A 16,536-nucleotide genomic window follows, 5' to 3' on the forward strand; every position below is an offset into this window, starting at 1 on the left:
TTGCCATTTGTACAGCAAAGTCTTTAAGCATAGGACTAGCACAGTGCTGTCCTTGCCGAGCTGTAAAATGACAAAAGCCAATTACCACTCCAGGCACAGTATTACAGCTTTGAGTTGGTAAAATACCAATCAAGCCAACCTGAAATGAGTAAAAGCAACCCCTGACACAGTGTTTCGCTCTAATTAGAGCTCTTCAGAGAGGTATAGCTTTGTCTAGACACAAGGGAGCACCCAGTATAAGTCAAAGAAATACCCTTTCAGGCATAGAGTGACGAATAAATTATGCAAAAAAGAAGCAGAGAACTCTGGGTAGTTCTCAAGTTTAGGTGGAAAGCAGCTCCTGTATGGAGCACTCTCAACACCAGCGACACTCTAGATCTGCTCACCTCAAATGTCTGTTTTTCTATCAAAATCTTTAAGCATAGGATGAGCACAGTGCCATCCACGCCGAGATAGAAAAGGACAAAGTCTTTTGCCATTTGTACAGCAAAGTCTTTAAGCATAGGACTAGCACAGTGCTGTCCTTGCCGAGCTGTAAAATGACAAAAGCCAATTACCACTCCAGGCACAGTATTACAGCTTTGAGTTGGTAAAATACCAATCAAGCCAACCTGAAATGAGTAAAAGCAACCCCTGACACAGTGTTTCGCTCTAATTAGAGCTCTTCAGAGAGGTATAGCTTTGTCCAGACACAAGGGAGCACCCAGTATAAGTCAAAGAAATACCCTTTCAGGTATAGAGTGACGAATAAATTATGCAAAAAAGAAGCAGAGAACTCTGGGTAGTTCTCAAGTTTAGGTGGAAAGCAGCTCCTGTATGGAGCACTCTCAACACCAGCGACACTCTAGATCTGCTCACCTCAAATGTCTGTTTTTCTATCAAAATCTTTAAGCATAGGATGAGCACAGTGCCATCCACGCCGAGATAGAAAAGGACAAAGTCTTTTGCCATTTGTACAGCAAAGTCTTTAAGCATAGGACTAGCACAGTGCTGTCCTTGCCGAGCTGTAAAATGACAAAAGCCAATTACCACTCCAGGCACAGTATTACAGCTTTGAGTTGGTAAAATACCAATCAAGCCAACCTGAAATGAGTAAAAGCAACCCCTGACACAGTGTTTCGCTCTAATTAGAGCTCTCAGAGAGGTATAGCTTTGTCCAGACACAAGGGAGCACCCAGTATAAGTCAAAGAAATACCCTTTCAGGCATAGAGTGACGAATAAATTATGCAAAAAAGAAGCAGAGAACTCTGGGTAGTTCTTAAGTTTAGGTGGAAAGCAGCTCCTGTATGGAGCACTCTCAACACCAGCGACACTCTAGATCTGCTCACCTCAAATATCTGTTTTTCTATCAAAATCTTTAAGCATAGGATGTATATATATATTATTCAACACCCACAAAAAGTTTGAGAAAGTGCACTCAGTCAGTGATTTCAGACAGGCAGAGAACGTCTTTCTTTAAAGGTAGATCAGAAAGCTAAAGTCGGAAAAATCTGGTATTACAATTCAGTCAGAGAAGGTCTACTAAGAATACTTCTTCTGTTCTTATGCAGGGGAGATAAAGAATTCTCCAAATGAACTGCAGTGTTCCTGTCTATAGAGTGACACTTATATAGGGAAAATCTATATCCCTGTTGGTGCAGTTTTCAAAGCAGCAAGGGGCCACCTCTAGAGCTTTTCAGAAACTGTCATACACTCCTTTTAATGTGTCCTACAATCCAGGGGATTTGGACTGAGCTGCAAATGTTTGCACACTACATTTCTTATTCCTGCCATTATGGGTCACGTCAATTTTTCCTACCTGTTAATAATCAAAGAAAATGTGTTTGGTCGTTTGGAGCAGCTGAGGTAACCACCCACTAGACATGAATCTTGTGATCTGCCAAGATCTCTCGGAGAACAATGCCCTTGTCATTTGGGCTGTTTACGACCCTGATGGACCTTTCTAGATTGACACCACATCCATAATACCAGGTAGGTCAAGTAACTTTAATTTTAACCTGCGATTAAAGAAATATAGTGCAGGAATGGTATTTCACCAAACTAATTTCAGGTATGTGAGTTGCAGATAAAAATACATATGTCATTCAGTAATATAAGTGGGTGCCACCACCTGGCAAAGTTTAAATTCTGCTTTCAATCCAGTTCAGAGGTTCAGCAGAAACACCGGCCTTCAGGCATCTGTTTATCCTATATGCTGACAAGGCTTAGCTGAAAGGCAAAATGAGGCAAATGGGCCTTGATTCTGAATACCATGTATATCCCGATTCAGTTGCAAACAGGGGATTGCGCCTGAATCGGAATTCCGAGTTTTGTGATAATTACAGCTGTTTTCCTGTTTTTTTTTACTGAAAAATATAATCCAGTAGGTACACTACACCAGTCTCCTATGCGACCAACACAGTGCAATTGGGCAAACATTGGACAATGTGTAACCCTGCATTTACCACAAACAAAACGCACAACCAAGGGTGTTAGCAATGAAACAGATAAGTCTAGATGTCCCAGCACAATCACAACTTTTCCCATGCACAAAACAATGCCAAAGGCTATACAGATTGTTGTACCCTGTTGCTTTCCAAAGACCAACCGCAAACCGAATGTGCAACTGTTGCACCACTCCACCCTGCTTGCATCACAACCACAAAAGCCATTATAAGAGCATCGTATTGGTTGGACCCGTCCCCACGTTACCCATCAGACAGCACACGCTATTAATTTGCTGACTTGCATTCTAGAGCATGCCAACACAATGTTGTACTTTACAAACATCTAATGCATACACTGGCAATGGGCAACCATTTTACTGGTTAGAAGATAAAGTGGGCGCACCCTCCAGCTCTTCTCAATTCTGATTTAACTGAATCTGAGTAGACAGACACTATGCCAGCAAAAACTAAAGAGACAGCCTACAACGAAAAGTGCCCTAGTAAGTACTGCCTCACCCAGTGGACTTTGATCACAACCATTGTGTTCTCTTCATCGCAAATAGTGCATGCAACAAACCACACATTCCATAGACAGACCATTACCTGTGGAATGGGATTTAAAATGGATTTTGCACGTGTGTAGAAACTGAAATCTTACAGACATGGCAGTTTTGGAGATACGTTTTTGCGCCAAGTAGAATTCTAAGGTTTCTTGCAGAGAGGGTGAGGGTTTTTGGATGTCGGGTGGGAAGGGAAAGAAGTCGGACGTGGTGATGGGTGTTGTGGTTGCACAAACCAGGGCATTGTGCCACCGAGCGTCACTTTTTCTGACGCACCAGTGGCACAATGCTCTACTCCATATTTACAAGGCGGCGCTAAGCCACTTGGCATGACTTAACCCCGCCTTGTAAATATGGCCCTCCCTACCGCAGTTTCTGTGGCAAAAGGTGGTGAAATGGGTGTTGTTTTGGACGTTCCCACGCAACACCCATTGCTTTTTGACACTGCCCCAGATTTACAAGGATCTGTAAATCTGAGACAACGCCAAAATATAATGAGTTTGAAAAGGAGGTGTTAGAGTGGTGCAACGAGGAGAAATACTATTATTTCTTCTAGTTTTTTGCTCTTTCTATGTGTGCCGCATTCTGCAGCACACATTTTTTTTTTTTTTTTTAAACTTTCTTTATTGGCATTTATAGATAGTGAAACACACAGGCACATGCGATATCGCCATTATCACATAGATTTACATTTCAAGTGCGCCCAGTCACAGTTCTTACGATCTAGCAGCCTCTCGGCCCTTCAGGCCGTTCTTCGCTGTCCTGAGTGGGGCTGCAGATGTGTGCCCGGGTCCAGCCTCTGGGTGTGCCCTACTGGAGTGCGCCATGATCGCCTCGCCGCAGGGGTGCCGTGCAATGTGACTGAACCCCCTGTGAGGGGCGTCGCAGAGGCTATAGAAGTGCGGCCATTGAGTAACCACGAACTAACTGGGGGTAGAAAACCAGGGAAAGGGGGTGCACTGTGTCGCCCATCGGGAGTACCGGTAGCTGCGCGCTTTCGAGCTGGACCATCATGTGGGAGAGGGCCGGTGTGATCGCGGAGATGGGGAGGGGGCATGGCGGGCGGGTGGTGGTGGTGACAACCTCTGCGAGACACCGGGCGCTGGACCTGCCTGCGCATTACCCAGGGTGGACTCTGGAGTGGTGGACGCCCCCGAGGGGTCTATCAGTCTCAAGCTCGCCGCAGCCTCAGTTTCCAGCGTGAATGTGTGCATTAACATGGCCCAGGGCATGGAGATCAGGTGTTTGCGCATCCCACGGGCCTCCTCCGTTCTGAGTGTGGTTTCCTCCGCCTTGCCCCACTTCCTGACAGCCCCCACCCATGCCACTATGGGGGGCCCCCCTGGCGCCTTCCAATGCATAGCAATGCATCGTTTAGTGAGGATCAACATTAAGAAGGCAAACCTCTCTCTACCTTCTGCCGCTTATGCCGTCCATGAATTCCCAGCGCACACGCCTCCCATGTGCCCAGGTCCTGAAACCCTGTAACCGTTTCTAGGGCAGCGTGAATTGTGTGCCAGTAACTGTAGAGCGTCGGACAGTACCAAAATATGTGCCTAAACGAGGCAGCAGGCTCCAGGCATCTAGGGCAGCCAAACACCCCCTCGGGGAAATATTTCTGCAACTTTTCGGGGGTTAGATACGCCCTATGCAGGAAATGCAACTGTATGTTCTTAAACCGATAGTTGCGGGACACTTTCTTGGTGTATTCCAGAGCCCTCGTCCACTCCCTATCATGCAGGGGCCATTGGAAGTCATCTTCCCAGTGTTCTCTAAGGGTCGCCAGCGTAGGACTCCGCAGGGCTCTCACCGCTTTGTATATCCATGTGACTAGATGGCGGCCGGGCCCCATCTGGAGTATCGCATGGATGACCGGGTGTGGAGGGGGCTCTGCATCAATCCCCCCCAACTGCCTACGGCAATCCATGAGAAGCTGTCTATGCCGCAGGAATTGGCCCCCGGGGAGCTCGAAGTCTCCGACCAGCGCCTCAAAGGGTTGCAGGCTCTCCCCGGAGAACAGCATCCCCACCTCTGTTACCGCGTGATCCGTCCACACCTGCATCATTTGCTCCGTATAGTATGCCCGACCCCTAGGTAGCCCCACCAATGGCAACAACGGGGAGTACAGGGGAATACCCCGGCCAAGTCGATGAACACGCGCCAAGCAGGCACGCGCCGTCATGACTTGGAGGGGCCGGGATGTCGGCGGTATCGCCCCCGGTAGCAACATGCGGTGGACAGCGGGGATTGGAATCCGCCCTGTCGCCGTGCACAGCTCCTCTTGCGCCCTGCCCGCCGTCCAACGCGACACCCATTGTAATTGGGCAGCAAGGAAATACGCCTCGAATGAGGGAGCCGCCAACCCGCCCTGATCAAGGGGCAATTGCAGTTTCGCCAGGGCTATCCGCCGGCAGCCGTTGCCCCAGATGAGGGTCCCGAGCAGGGTATCCAATTCCCGGAACAGGGATCTCGGGGGAACCACCGGGAGATTGGAGAAGAGATAGAGCAGGCGCGGCACCAGGATCATTTTCGCAACGGCTATCTTTCCCGGAACAGCCAAGTGGAGACCCTTCCAGAAATGGACTAAGGATCGGATGTTACCCATCATCTTGCGGTAATTCCCCTCATAGATATCTTGCGGCGTATGAAATAGCTTAATGCCGAGATATCGAACCGCTTGGGGACTCCACGAGACTGCAATGCCTCCGATTCGTATCGGACCCTGGGGCACGACCTGTGTTAAGGGATAAACAGTGGACTTGGCCCAATTCACCCTAAGGCCCGTCACTTCTGCGAAATCGTGATATCGGGGTCAGGTCAATCGTGATGTCCCGGACATATATGAGTACGTCATCAGCGTACAGTGATACTGCGTGGGTATAATCGCCTATCGGGATGCCCCACTCCTTGCCCCCCCCCTCGCAGCAGGGCTGCCAGCGGCTCCATCGCCAACGCGAATAGTAGGGGGGAGAGGGGGCACCCCTGTCTAGTACCGCGCCGGATTGGGAAGGAGTCCGAGATGAGAGAGCCTATGCGCACTCTGGAACTGGGCGAGGAGTAGCTGAGCCGAGTGTAGGCCAGCAGTTTGGGCCCGACACCCATGCGTAACAAGACCTGAAACAGATAGGCCCAAGAGAGCGTGTCGAACGCCTTTTCGAGGTCCAGCACCAGACACGCTGCCCGAGGGAACCGTTCCTGCACCTGGTCCTGCACGTGAAACAGCCGCCGGATGTTCGAAGAGGTGTGCCTACCAGGCACGAATCCACTCTGATCGGGGTAGACAAGCCGCGGGAGGATCGTGGTGTACCTGTCCGCCAGGGCCTTTCCGTAGATTTTATAATCCGCCGACAATAGAGTTAATGGGTCGGTAGGAGCCTAGCTGATGCGGGTCTCTATCTGGTTTAAGGAGGGATACTATAACGGATTCGCGCATGGAGTGCGGTAGGATTCCCACGTCTAGAGCCGCTTGGAACTGCAACTGGGGGACCAGCTGGGACGCAAAAGTCTGATAAACTTCAAGGGGGAAGCCATCCAGCCCCGGGGCCCTGTGGGTGGCCAGCGCCTCCATGGCGTGCCGAATCTCTGCCGCCTTGAGAGGGCGATCGAGGTCCAGGCGCGTATCCCGGTCAATGCGGGGAAGCTGAACCCGATCCAGGAAGTCAGCCGGGGCGGAAGCCGACCCCGAGGGCCGGGGGCTAGTGTACAAGCGCATGTAATGCTCTTGGAAGGCCTTGAGTATCTGCCCCTGCGAGTACACCAGGGTGCCCTGGACGTCGCGTATGGCCGTGATGGTCGGGAGGCTCGAATCCCGCTTTATGAGCCACGCCAGCAGGGCGCCCGCCCGATCGCCCTCCGTATGGGCCCTAGCTGCGTATGCCGCGAAATTAAACCGACGCATGCTTGCCAACGCTGCTGCGTACGCAGTCTCAGCACTAGCTAACGCAGCCGGCGTGGCTTTCGCAGGGTCCGTCTCCTTAGTAAGTGCGGCCAGTGCCCCTTCCGTCTGCTGAATGTCCCCCTCCAGAACCCGCCGGACCCCCGTAATATGACGAATGCAATTGCCACGCATTACCACCTTAAAAGCATTCCATTCTGAGGCTCGGGTGCTGGCGGTGCCAGCATTCTCTCTGAAATAATGACTGATTTGGTCTATTACGTGTGACAATTCCTGAAAGGGGACTCCCGGGCGCACCCATATGAGAGCACCGCGGGCAAATGCAGAGTAAGTTGTGGCATAAAGGGCCCCCCGCCAGCGCCTGCGCAGCTTTGTCACCTCCCCCGCCGCCAGGTGTGTCTCTTGCAGGAGTGCAATCTGTGCCTGGTGGCGCTTAATGTATGCGTATACGGAGTACCGCTTGCGCGCTGTATGCATGCCTCGCACATTTAGTGTAAGGAGTGTAAGTTTACCTGCTTGTGCCATCAGGACATGTGTCTAGTGCAAGTCTCAGGACTGGGCAGTCGGGACCCCCCGGGGCCCCCCCCCCGGTACCAATCCCCTCGTCCCACCCCCACGGGTCCAGCGCAGCGGTGTGGCATCTTATCGGTGCGTGGGCAGGGACACAGTGCAGAAAGTGTACGTGGAAGGGGAAGGGGAAACTAGGGTGAGGCGAACGTAACTTGCCCCAACACAAGGGACCCATCGCCAAGCGCGATACGTCCAAACTGACTCCCAAGTTGCAGGGGAGCATGAACCTATTAGGAAAGGGGGGTCGGCTAGCGTCTGCTGTAGGCTCTACAAGCGGGCTGTGCGCGGTATCTATGGCTAGCCACTGGGGGAAAGTGGGCGCTTCTGGGGAGGAAAGTGTCCCGGGCCGCAGGGAAAACGCCAGGAGCGCCGGGCCTGCAATTGCATGGGGTGGGGAGCATCACACCGGGCTGCGAATGTGTGGCCCTCTACACAGAACCCATCATATCAGGTCGTCCGCTGTCCGCGGGGTGACTGAGGGCAGGGCCCCCGAGTCCACCCCGGACTGTGTCGCCTCACTGTCCTCTTCCTCCTCTGACGTGAAGACATGGGGGGCCCGCTCCAAGTCCGTTGCCGGGGAAGCCGGGCAAAGGCCCGCCGCCGCTTTGAGGGCCTGGCGCCGTTCCTGGACGATCTGCTCTAAGTCTGGTGACCCCAGAGTGCGTGACGGCCCCCGGGAGTGCCTGGGCGGTGCCTCTTCCGCGAGCGCTGCCTCCTGCGTCCTCCCGCAGCCGCTCTTTGTTCGAGCGGGCGCCCGGTCCTCCGGTCCCCGGTACAGTTCTGGTCTACCCAGTCGTGCGCCTCCTCTGGCGCCGTGAAGAAGTGTGTGACGCCGCCGTGGATAATCTTCAGACGGGCCGGGAATAGGAGAGAGTACTGGATGTTTTCTGCTCTAAGGCGCCGTTTCACCTCCAGAAAGGACGCGCGCTGGCGTTGGACCGCTCGTGAATAGTCGGGAAAGATCATGACAGTTTTATTCTCGATGCGTAGTGGGCCCGCCTGCCTGGCCGCTCGCAGTACCGCATCCCGGTCCCTGAAGTGGAGGAATTTGGCCAGCATCGGGCGGGGTGGGGACCCGGCTGCGGCCGACGAGCCGGCACGTGGAGCGCCCTCTCAACTGAGAAGTAGGCTGTGCGGCCTTCATCAGGGGTGAACGACTTTGTCCAGGTTTCAACGTACTCCACCGCATCTGCCCGTTCGATTCCCTCCAGCAGCCCGAGGACTCTGATGTTGCAGCGTCGAGACCGCCCCTCCAAGTCATCAACGCGTTCTTCCATGGTGGACATGCGACTCATCAAAGCTTGCATCGAGTCCCGGTGTGTGTCCACCATAGGTTGGATGTCAGCGACTGCTTTGGCGTGGTCTGTGACCCTATCGGCTAGCGTACGGTGGTCATCTCGGAGGAGACTGACGTCCGTGGTTAGGGTGCCCAATTGTTGCTCCAATGAGAGACGTGACTGTTCAATCGCCACCAGAACCTGATCCAGCTTGGTCGACAAGGAAGGCTCCCCATCCGATCCTGCGGCCACCGAGGTCCCTCCATGCGTGCCGGCCTGGACCCCCGCCGCCGCCCCCGGGGCCGACTGCCCCGTCCTGGACTTGCCCATAACGTCCACCCAGAGGGCTGTCGCAGGCGTGGAACAAGCGCAGTTTCCGGACTTGATGTGGCTGTGGCCGGTCCCGGACCCCCTGGCACTCCGCCGCCTCTCGCCCCCAACCGGCGGTGTCTCCGGGCCGTATCACTCGTGGGGCAGGTAGGGCCGCGGAGGGCAGAGCAACCGCTCGAGCGGCAGATGCCTCCCACGGCGTCGCCGCCAGTCCCTTGTCCGCTACGGCCAGCGTTCTCCGCCGCGTGTCCCCTGACCAGGCTCCGCCGCTGGGTCAGTGGTGCCTGGGAGCCCAAGACAGTCTCTGTATCTCTCGGAGCCTCCGCCGTTGTCCGAGCGGGAGCCGGGCAGCACCTCCGGGTCGCAGCAGCAGGCGCGCAGCTCCCCTTGAGCTCGCCGATCAATTCAGTAGGCCGGGACGCCACTGGCCGCCATCTTAAGGTCAGGCAGGCACCCTCGTGATCTGCACCGGAGGCCTCCCCACGCGGGAGTCACCCCCCCCCCCGGAGAGAGCACCGCCACCACTCCGGATCACCGCCGCGCGGGCCCACCTGTACTCCAGCCGCCGGGATCTCACGGCACGACCGCTTCCTGGTCCTCCTCAGGTCGCCTCACCGCCGCATTGGTTGGCAGCGGCGGCAGTCCTCGCCGATCGGCGCCCTCTCGTCGAATCCCTCCACTCCACAGCGCCGTCGGCACTCCGATTCGTCGCCAGTGTCCGCCACACAGGGGGGAGGGGGGACTCACGGGGAGCCCACCGGCACCTTCGCAGCCCCGGAACCTGTAGCCCTCCGCATCATCGCCCTCACTCTAGGCACTCTGCTCCCGCGGCATGCAGCCGGGGAGCGGAATCGCCACCACCAGTGCCTCGGTCCCGGGCCCGCAGGTCGTCAGCGGCCGCGGCAGCGTCAGGCGGGCGCCATGTTGGGACCGGCGCCTCCTCGTCCGAGCAGCTCCCGCGCCAGAGAGCCGCTCTGCCACCGGGTCTGCAGCGCTGGGCTCCCCGCTTCTCAGGACAGCCTCAGAGGGTCATGGGGCTCCCCCAGGCGGGCTGATAACGGGCGAGGGTAAAGCCCGATCCCGGAGCCTCAGCAGGACGCGTCCGTCTCGGCGGCCATCTTGGCCACGCCCCCATTCTGCAGCACACATAGAGGAGCAAAACACCATTAAGGATTGTTTTTGTTCTGGAAGGTGTCCCTTCCTGCACAAACACAATCATCCCTGGAACACAGGCACACTTACACCATGGTGCAAGCTGCCTGCGCTAGCACAAGGCAGCTTTTTTAGCGCCGGTGCAGGGGAAAACAGGGGTGCGCCGTATTCTTGTAAATACAGCGCATCCCTGTGTTTTTTAAATGACGCGGCGCAGCTAAATTGCTTGCAACGCCGCGCCATTTTGTTGTAAATATGCCCCCTAGACTATTTCAGTTTTGGAAGACTGCAGCATGAGTGTACACAAAGCCATCCATGGGTGTCTGATAGCAAGCAGCCTGACATTTCGGATAGGAGGATGGTCGTGAAAGAGTGAAAACTAAAAAAAGGCCAGCTTGGAGGTTGTAGGACAAGATGAAAGACGGAAGTAAAGTCACACAGTCATGAAGAGGCTGGGGAGAATCATAACTGATCCTTGTGGGACACCACGTTTTAGGAAAACCAACAAAGTTAGGAACTGGAGTGTCAGTTGTAGGAGAGTAGGATCTGCTTCACATGGGTAGCCCCACTTTTTGCTGGTGTTTCACTGTTTTTCGACTTTAGTCTGGCTGTGGCCCTGCTAATCAGGACCACAGCCTAGCTGCTTCCTCTCTAAAATGGTTTTCATGTACATTAGGTACATATCTAATTGGATTCTGGAGTGCTTTATAAGCCCCTAGTATATGGTATACTATGTTCCTAGGGCATAGCTACCTCAGAGGCCTACCAGGGGCTGCAGCATGTATTACGCCACCCCTGGGAAGCACTCCAAAATGACACCACAGGTCTGCTACTGCAACCTGGGTAAGGATGTGCTTGCACCCCTTACTGTGGAATAGGCTACCTATATCACTACCTTATACAGACACATATAAACTTATAAGCCACTCCTATGGCAGGCCTTGACAATCCTGAAGGCAGAGTGCTTGGTTTTATGTGAGAGGGTGCCCAAGCATGAGCTGAGCCCCTCTGCAGCATTCGGAAATACTTCCTTATGGCTGTTCTGTGATACACCCATACCATATACTCTTAAGTGCATTATAACCTCGTGGTAAATGCCATCTTTGGAATGGCTACATCAAAACATGTTGTGTTTGGTGTCAAACGCTTTGGAATACTACCCCCCCCCCCCCCGCCAGTTCTGGCGGCGGGGGTAGCATTCCACCCTTCTAGAGGGAGAGACATGTTCACACTGGCTTAACCCAGTTAAAACCTTTCAAAGCCCTGGCATCACAAAATGGATGCCACTGCCACAGACACGGGTCTGGCCTCCTGCTGCTGGGGGAAACTCTGGCAGGGGAGGCCTGGACAATAGGTTTCCTGTCACAGGGAGGTGTAACCACCTCCCCAGACAGGCTGATGTGTATTGGGGCAGGGTGGGTGCATTCAGTGAATGCTTTTGAGACACTGCCTGGGGCACACAAGGTGTCCCTGTGCATAGCCCGGTTCAAACTGGTTGCAGGGGCACTCAGCCCCTGCTCTGGCGCGAAACTGGACAAAGGGGAAGGGGTGTAACCACCCCCACCCCAGGCCCACCCATAGGTGGAGCCTTAGAGGTATCCAGAAGAGGTGAAGACTAGCAGGATCTATTACGGACCCGCTTCCTCGAGTGGCAAACCCGTTCAAGTGGTCAGGTCGCCTTTCCTCTTCTATGAGGTATTCCACTCCTCCTCTAGGAGGTGGAACGTCAAATCCAATACCCTAAAATATAGGGTTGTGATTCTAAGAAGGGGAGTCCACATCCCCACACTGACCACTCAGGGGCAGTACACATTGGTCCTGAAGAAGTGTCACTCTATCTCTGAGCACAAGACACGAAACATGTTGACCCCAATCAACTAAAGGCTATCAGAATACCCTAACTCATCAACGTAGCCTCACTGTTTTTAATTAGCCGCTACCTTGAATGCTTATTAAAGAGAATCAACAAGGTTAGAGCCTATTTTAAATCACTTTCCACATACATTAGAAGACATTGTCCTCTTATTGCCCCACACACCTCACTCACAATACGGCGTTCCCAGATCAAAAAGATCTCCGATAAAGATGCCACCCGGCCCGTTGGACATTGCAGCGCCGGTCCGACGAGGAGCGCCCAATGATTAAGCATGACACCCTAACAGGTGTGTGAGGGCATTATGATCTGGATTGTCAGATCCCCCCAGATACCACCTACATTTGTGTAGAAAGCCATTGACACTCTCTACTCAGACCCCAAGAGAGGAACTGTTCCCTTCTGATATACACTGATGCACCGAGGAGCATAGGAACAGGACCTCCATAAATAACCCGCTCTGACGTCCCCCTTCTGATTATACGCCTTAGAGGTAGTCCATCCCCTAAACTTAGTATAAGTATAGGAACCCCGTCCCTAGGACTTTAGATTACCCTGGACGAACCTCTGAAACATATATCCTGGACCTTCGACTTTCTATCTCGACTAGAAGATGGAAGAAATCTCCCTTAGGGTCAAGGAGTGACTCTCCTGCTTGGCAGGCACCAAAGAAGCAACTGACCGGTCTGCATTGCTGAAGCTCCCGCCGGACGCCAAAGTCTCTGCATCACCAGAGGTGGATTTCCAGACTTCCCCGAGGCTACCCTGAGTCCACAGCAAAGCTGAGGCCCATGGCTATCGTGGGTAACGTGGAACCGTGACCCCTGGACACATTGAACTTTTGCAGCAACAACACCTTCCTGGTCATCCTCGAAGTTGTGCTTTGGGCTCCGAGTAGCCCCAGCCTTGAGCACCTCCTGCACCGAAGATTGTTGGCCTTCACTCCACAAGTGACCCGTGGGCCAGCTCCAAGTGCGACCGCTTGAGGCTCCTTCGCGATCACTAGCCCGTTGGCTAGCAGGTCCCCACGAAGGCAACTCCACTTCTACTTGTGCTTTTCTGGTTGCTCCAGACTTGTGCTTACTTACCCTCGCTGGGTGAGTCCATCAGACCTTGCTGGTCTGCACCGCAGTCCTTTCTCTGATTTCCTGAGACTTGCCGTTGCCAAGGCTTGTTGGGTCCTTTCTGGTCGCCGACACCGCAGCACTCGTCAGACTTCGTGGGACAGCTCGAATCCGGCTCGTGGACTTTGTCGACGCCTCCTGGACCTCGTGGCTGAAGAGTCAAGACACTCGACAACTCACCTGAAGCACCCGACATCTGTGGGCATTGGTCCATCCTGCCCTAGGTCACTGGCAAGTGACCCAGACTCTGTCCGCTCTGCTTTCAGGTTCTTTACATCCTAGATCCAGGCTTGGATCTCTCCGGACACTTCTCATCTTCGCGGCAGCAGCAGTTCTTTGCAGGCTTCCCTTGGAATCGACGACGTGACCTGACACCAAAAGGCACCTATGCACCCGGCTTCCCTGGGCGAGGTAACTCAAGTACTCCGGTACTCTCGAGGGTGCTAGCCCTAGAACTGTCTAAGTCCAAAAGGGTTTGGTCCTAGTTCGATTTGAAGTGTCCCTAATCTTTAAAATTCCAACTGCGACATTCCCCATAGAAAGTAATAGGAACCCGCGGTTGTGTTTCCACACTGCATACGGCTCCCGTGGGTCCCCGACGTCCCTAACTTGGGTGGTTCCTTGGGGTGCCAGCGATTCTAGAGGTGATAGGCACCTTGCCTATCTCAGTCGTCGTTCTTATACCACTATTTTAGTATATGGTTTGGTACGCCCCTAGGGCCCAACGTGTATTTGTGCTTTTACTGATGCTTAAACACTTGTAACTGAAGTACTTCGAACTCCAGTCTCATAAAGAGACTAGAGGGGTGTGATTTATCTTAAATACATATATTTTGAATATATATCTGGTGTGGTTGTCTTTTCATTTGATCATTCAAGAGATTATAGACTGGTAAAACAAGCTGCTTTACATTCCTTCAAGACTTAGCCTGAAGGCTGCTCTCCATTACTACCACTAGGATAGCTTTCACATAAGGTTGTCTTTAACCTATCACCATAAGGGGTTGTTTGGACTGATACAAGGTGCCCACTAAAACTAGTGGACAGCATATATCAGGCCACCTTCTCACATCAGTTACAGGTGGAATGATGATCAGCAGCAGGGTTTTTTTTTATATCACAGGAAGCATAACAGTCTTTTTAAAGCAGGAAGGACACGGTGAGGACTGCCAAGAGAGAACTCTCAAAGTTATACTCTGTTATCGGTGGCTGAATGGGGTCTGAGGGTGCACACCATGAATTCAGAGGACAATAAACTCAAAACCCTCTTAGTCGCATAAAAAGAAAATCATTTGACCATCAACCACGATGGTCCCCTTTCTGTGTGGAGTTCAAAAGAGTTCCCAGGTTACTGAGGAAAGAGTTATTGTCCACTGCAAGAATTAATGTTCTGGCTGAAATACTATTAAGACTGTGACAAGTTGTAAAGCTTTATATGTGCAAATTTGTGACACAAGCTTCCTCTGTAGTTTGATCTAGAGTTGCCGACGATAACATCCACTCCCAGCAGCCGCCGCAGTTCTGCCCCGCTTTCTGTCCGAAGTTCGGCCCTTTCTACTGCTCGGAGCTCATTGTCTTCCGGAAGGTAAAAAACACTACAACTTATTCATCGGGGTTTGTTTGTCGTAGTCAACTGAAAAGGTCCCACATAGATCCTTTTAAAATTGTGAAGAAACTATTAATGAGTTTGTCCACAATTGAGGTGCTTGACCAAAAGACTTTTGGTTGGCATGACACAGGAAAGAAATAAAAAAGCATTATTTTTTATAAGCGTTAGAACAATATGTTTTTGTATATTGCTTCATCCCAATGTTTTGTTATCTTTATATAACAGGTGTTTCTAATTTGCATTTTGTAGTACTCCATCTACCAACCCAGTGCTTAATTTAATTGCCACTGCCCTTCTCTGGAGGCCACTGCAGCTTTTGTGCAGCAGTGCTGCCAATGACAGTACCAACATAACAAATAACCACTGCACTCATACAGGTGTGACAATTCAAGGTATTCCAGGCCACCCAAAGCTATGAGAAAGGCATGGGTGGCAAGAATCGGGGGAGCAGGTCAGTAGATGAGGAGCGAAGGCATGTCCAGATAAAATCTAGATTTATAAGCACACCTTCGAATCCCATGGTCTAGATCCAAAAGGACCCATCATATTGCTAGTCAGAATACCGATTTGGACTTGAGACAGGGGCTGCTTCTCCACTAGGGCTGAAGAGAATTGCCCCACTGCTTTGTCGCAGTGCGATAAGCAGAAACATAAAATGGTAAAACTACAATTTTATGTTTCTGCTTCTGGCACTGCAAGAAAGCAGAAGTGTTTGGTTGCGGGCGGGTGGTGCTGCTGTATGAGCAGGGCTGGGCAGGGGAGGAGTGGTGTGCCCACTCCTGAGTGAGCATGACTGGTTTGGTCGGCCTTCTGGGGCCGCCCAAACCAGTCATGCGCACGCTGCCCTTTTTCCATGCAGACTGCAATGCAACCTACATGGAGCAAATGGCCTCCCCATAGGCGCCTGGCTGGGCAGCGTCCCCATCAATCACAACGCTGCCATTGCAGTGTTGTCATTGGCTGAGGGGAGGGAGGCTGTTTGCATCCTGTTCCAGGCAGGATAGGAGAGCCTGAGCTGAGAAAACGCGGGCCCGGCCGGCGGACAGGTACTTTTTTTATTATTAATTATTAAATTTACCGCCACCCACGCCCACCCGACCCCGCCCGCGATTAATGCCGGACGCAACTGACTTAAGATGGTATTCATCAGAAATGCTCAACTTAGTCCTCACAACGATCTCTGCAGTGGATGATGTAGTAGCATTTCAGTTATAATTTGGTAACATTCCATGACGTGACAAGCAGAGCAGCCAGAAAACACAACATTACTAGAGTCATCTCACAAGCAGTTGAAATTATTCTTGTGTTTATGACTGCCATGAAGATACCTATGATGCAGAACTAGGATTACAAGTAAGTACACTTTCCTTTCTCTTTTTAATAAATGTGGGAAACCAGACCATATGAGCACTTATAAGCATCTGAGTTCACACCGTGTTTCATTTTACTGACCACAAGAGCCTTTTTTGCAGTTTGCTCCGATCTGTGTCACTGGTTTTCTCTTCCTGTGTCATGGCTCCCCCACTGATAAAGGGAGCCTCCCTTAATAACGGTTGTGCACGTGTCGACCAGACGCCATTGTAGATCCACCATCAATTGTTCTTGTGCCACAGCCAGAGTTGAGGGTTATTTCAGTTTTTCGACTATACCTTGTGAATTAATTTTTTTATAAGTACTTTCAAGGAACACAGTGCAAACGGATAATGTTTACATGCTTAC

General features: G+C 52.3%; 1 protein-coding gene across 1 annotated transcript in view; it reads left to right on the plus strand.

Moving 5' to 3' along the window:
• CCDC39 (coiled-coil domain 39 molecular ruler complex subunit) overlaps window positions 1-16,536 on the plus strand; it is a 297,469-nt gene that overhangs the window by 252,085 nt on the left and 28,848 nt on the right. Inside the window, exon 19 of the mRNA XM_085635382.1 lies at window positions 14,678-14,793. Coding sequence (XP_085491508.1) covers window positions 14,678-14,793 — 116 coding nt within the window. The remainder of the gene's footprint in view (window positions 1-14,677; window positions 14,794-16,536) is intronic.

The sequence above is a fragment of the Triturus cristatus genome, chromosome 11 (genome assembly GCF_964204655.1).
Source record: "Triturus cristatus chromosome 11, aTriCri1.1, whole genome shotgun sequence".
NCBI lineage: Eukaryota > Metazoa > Chordata > Amphibia > Caudata > Salamandridae > Triturus > Triturus cristatus.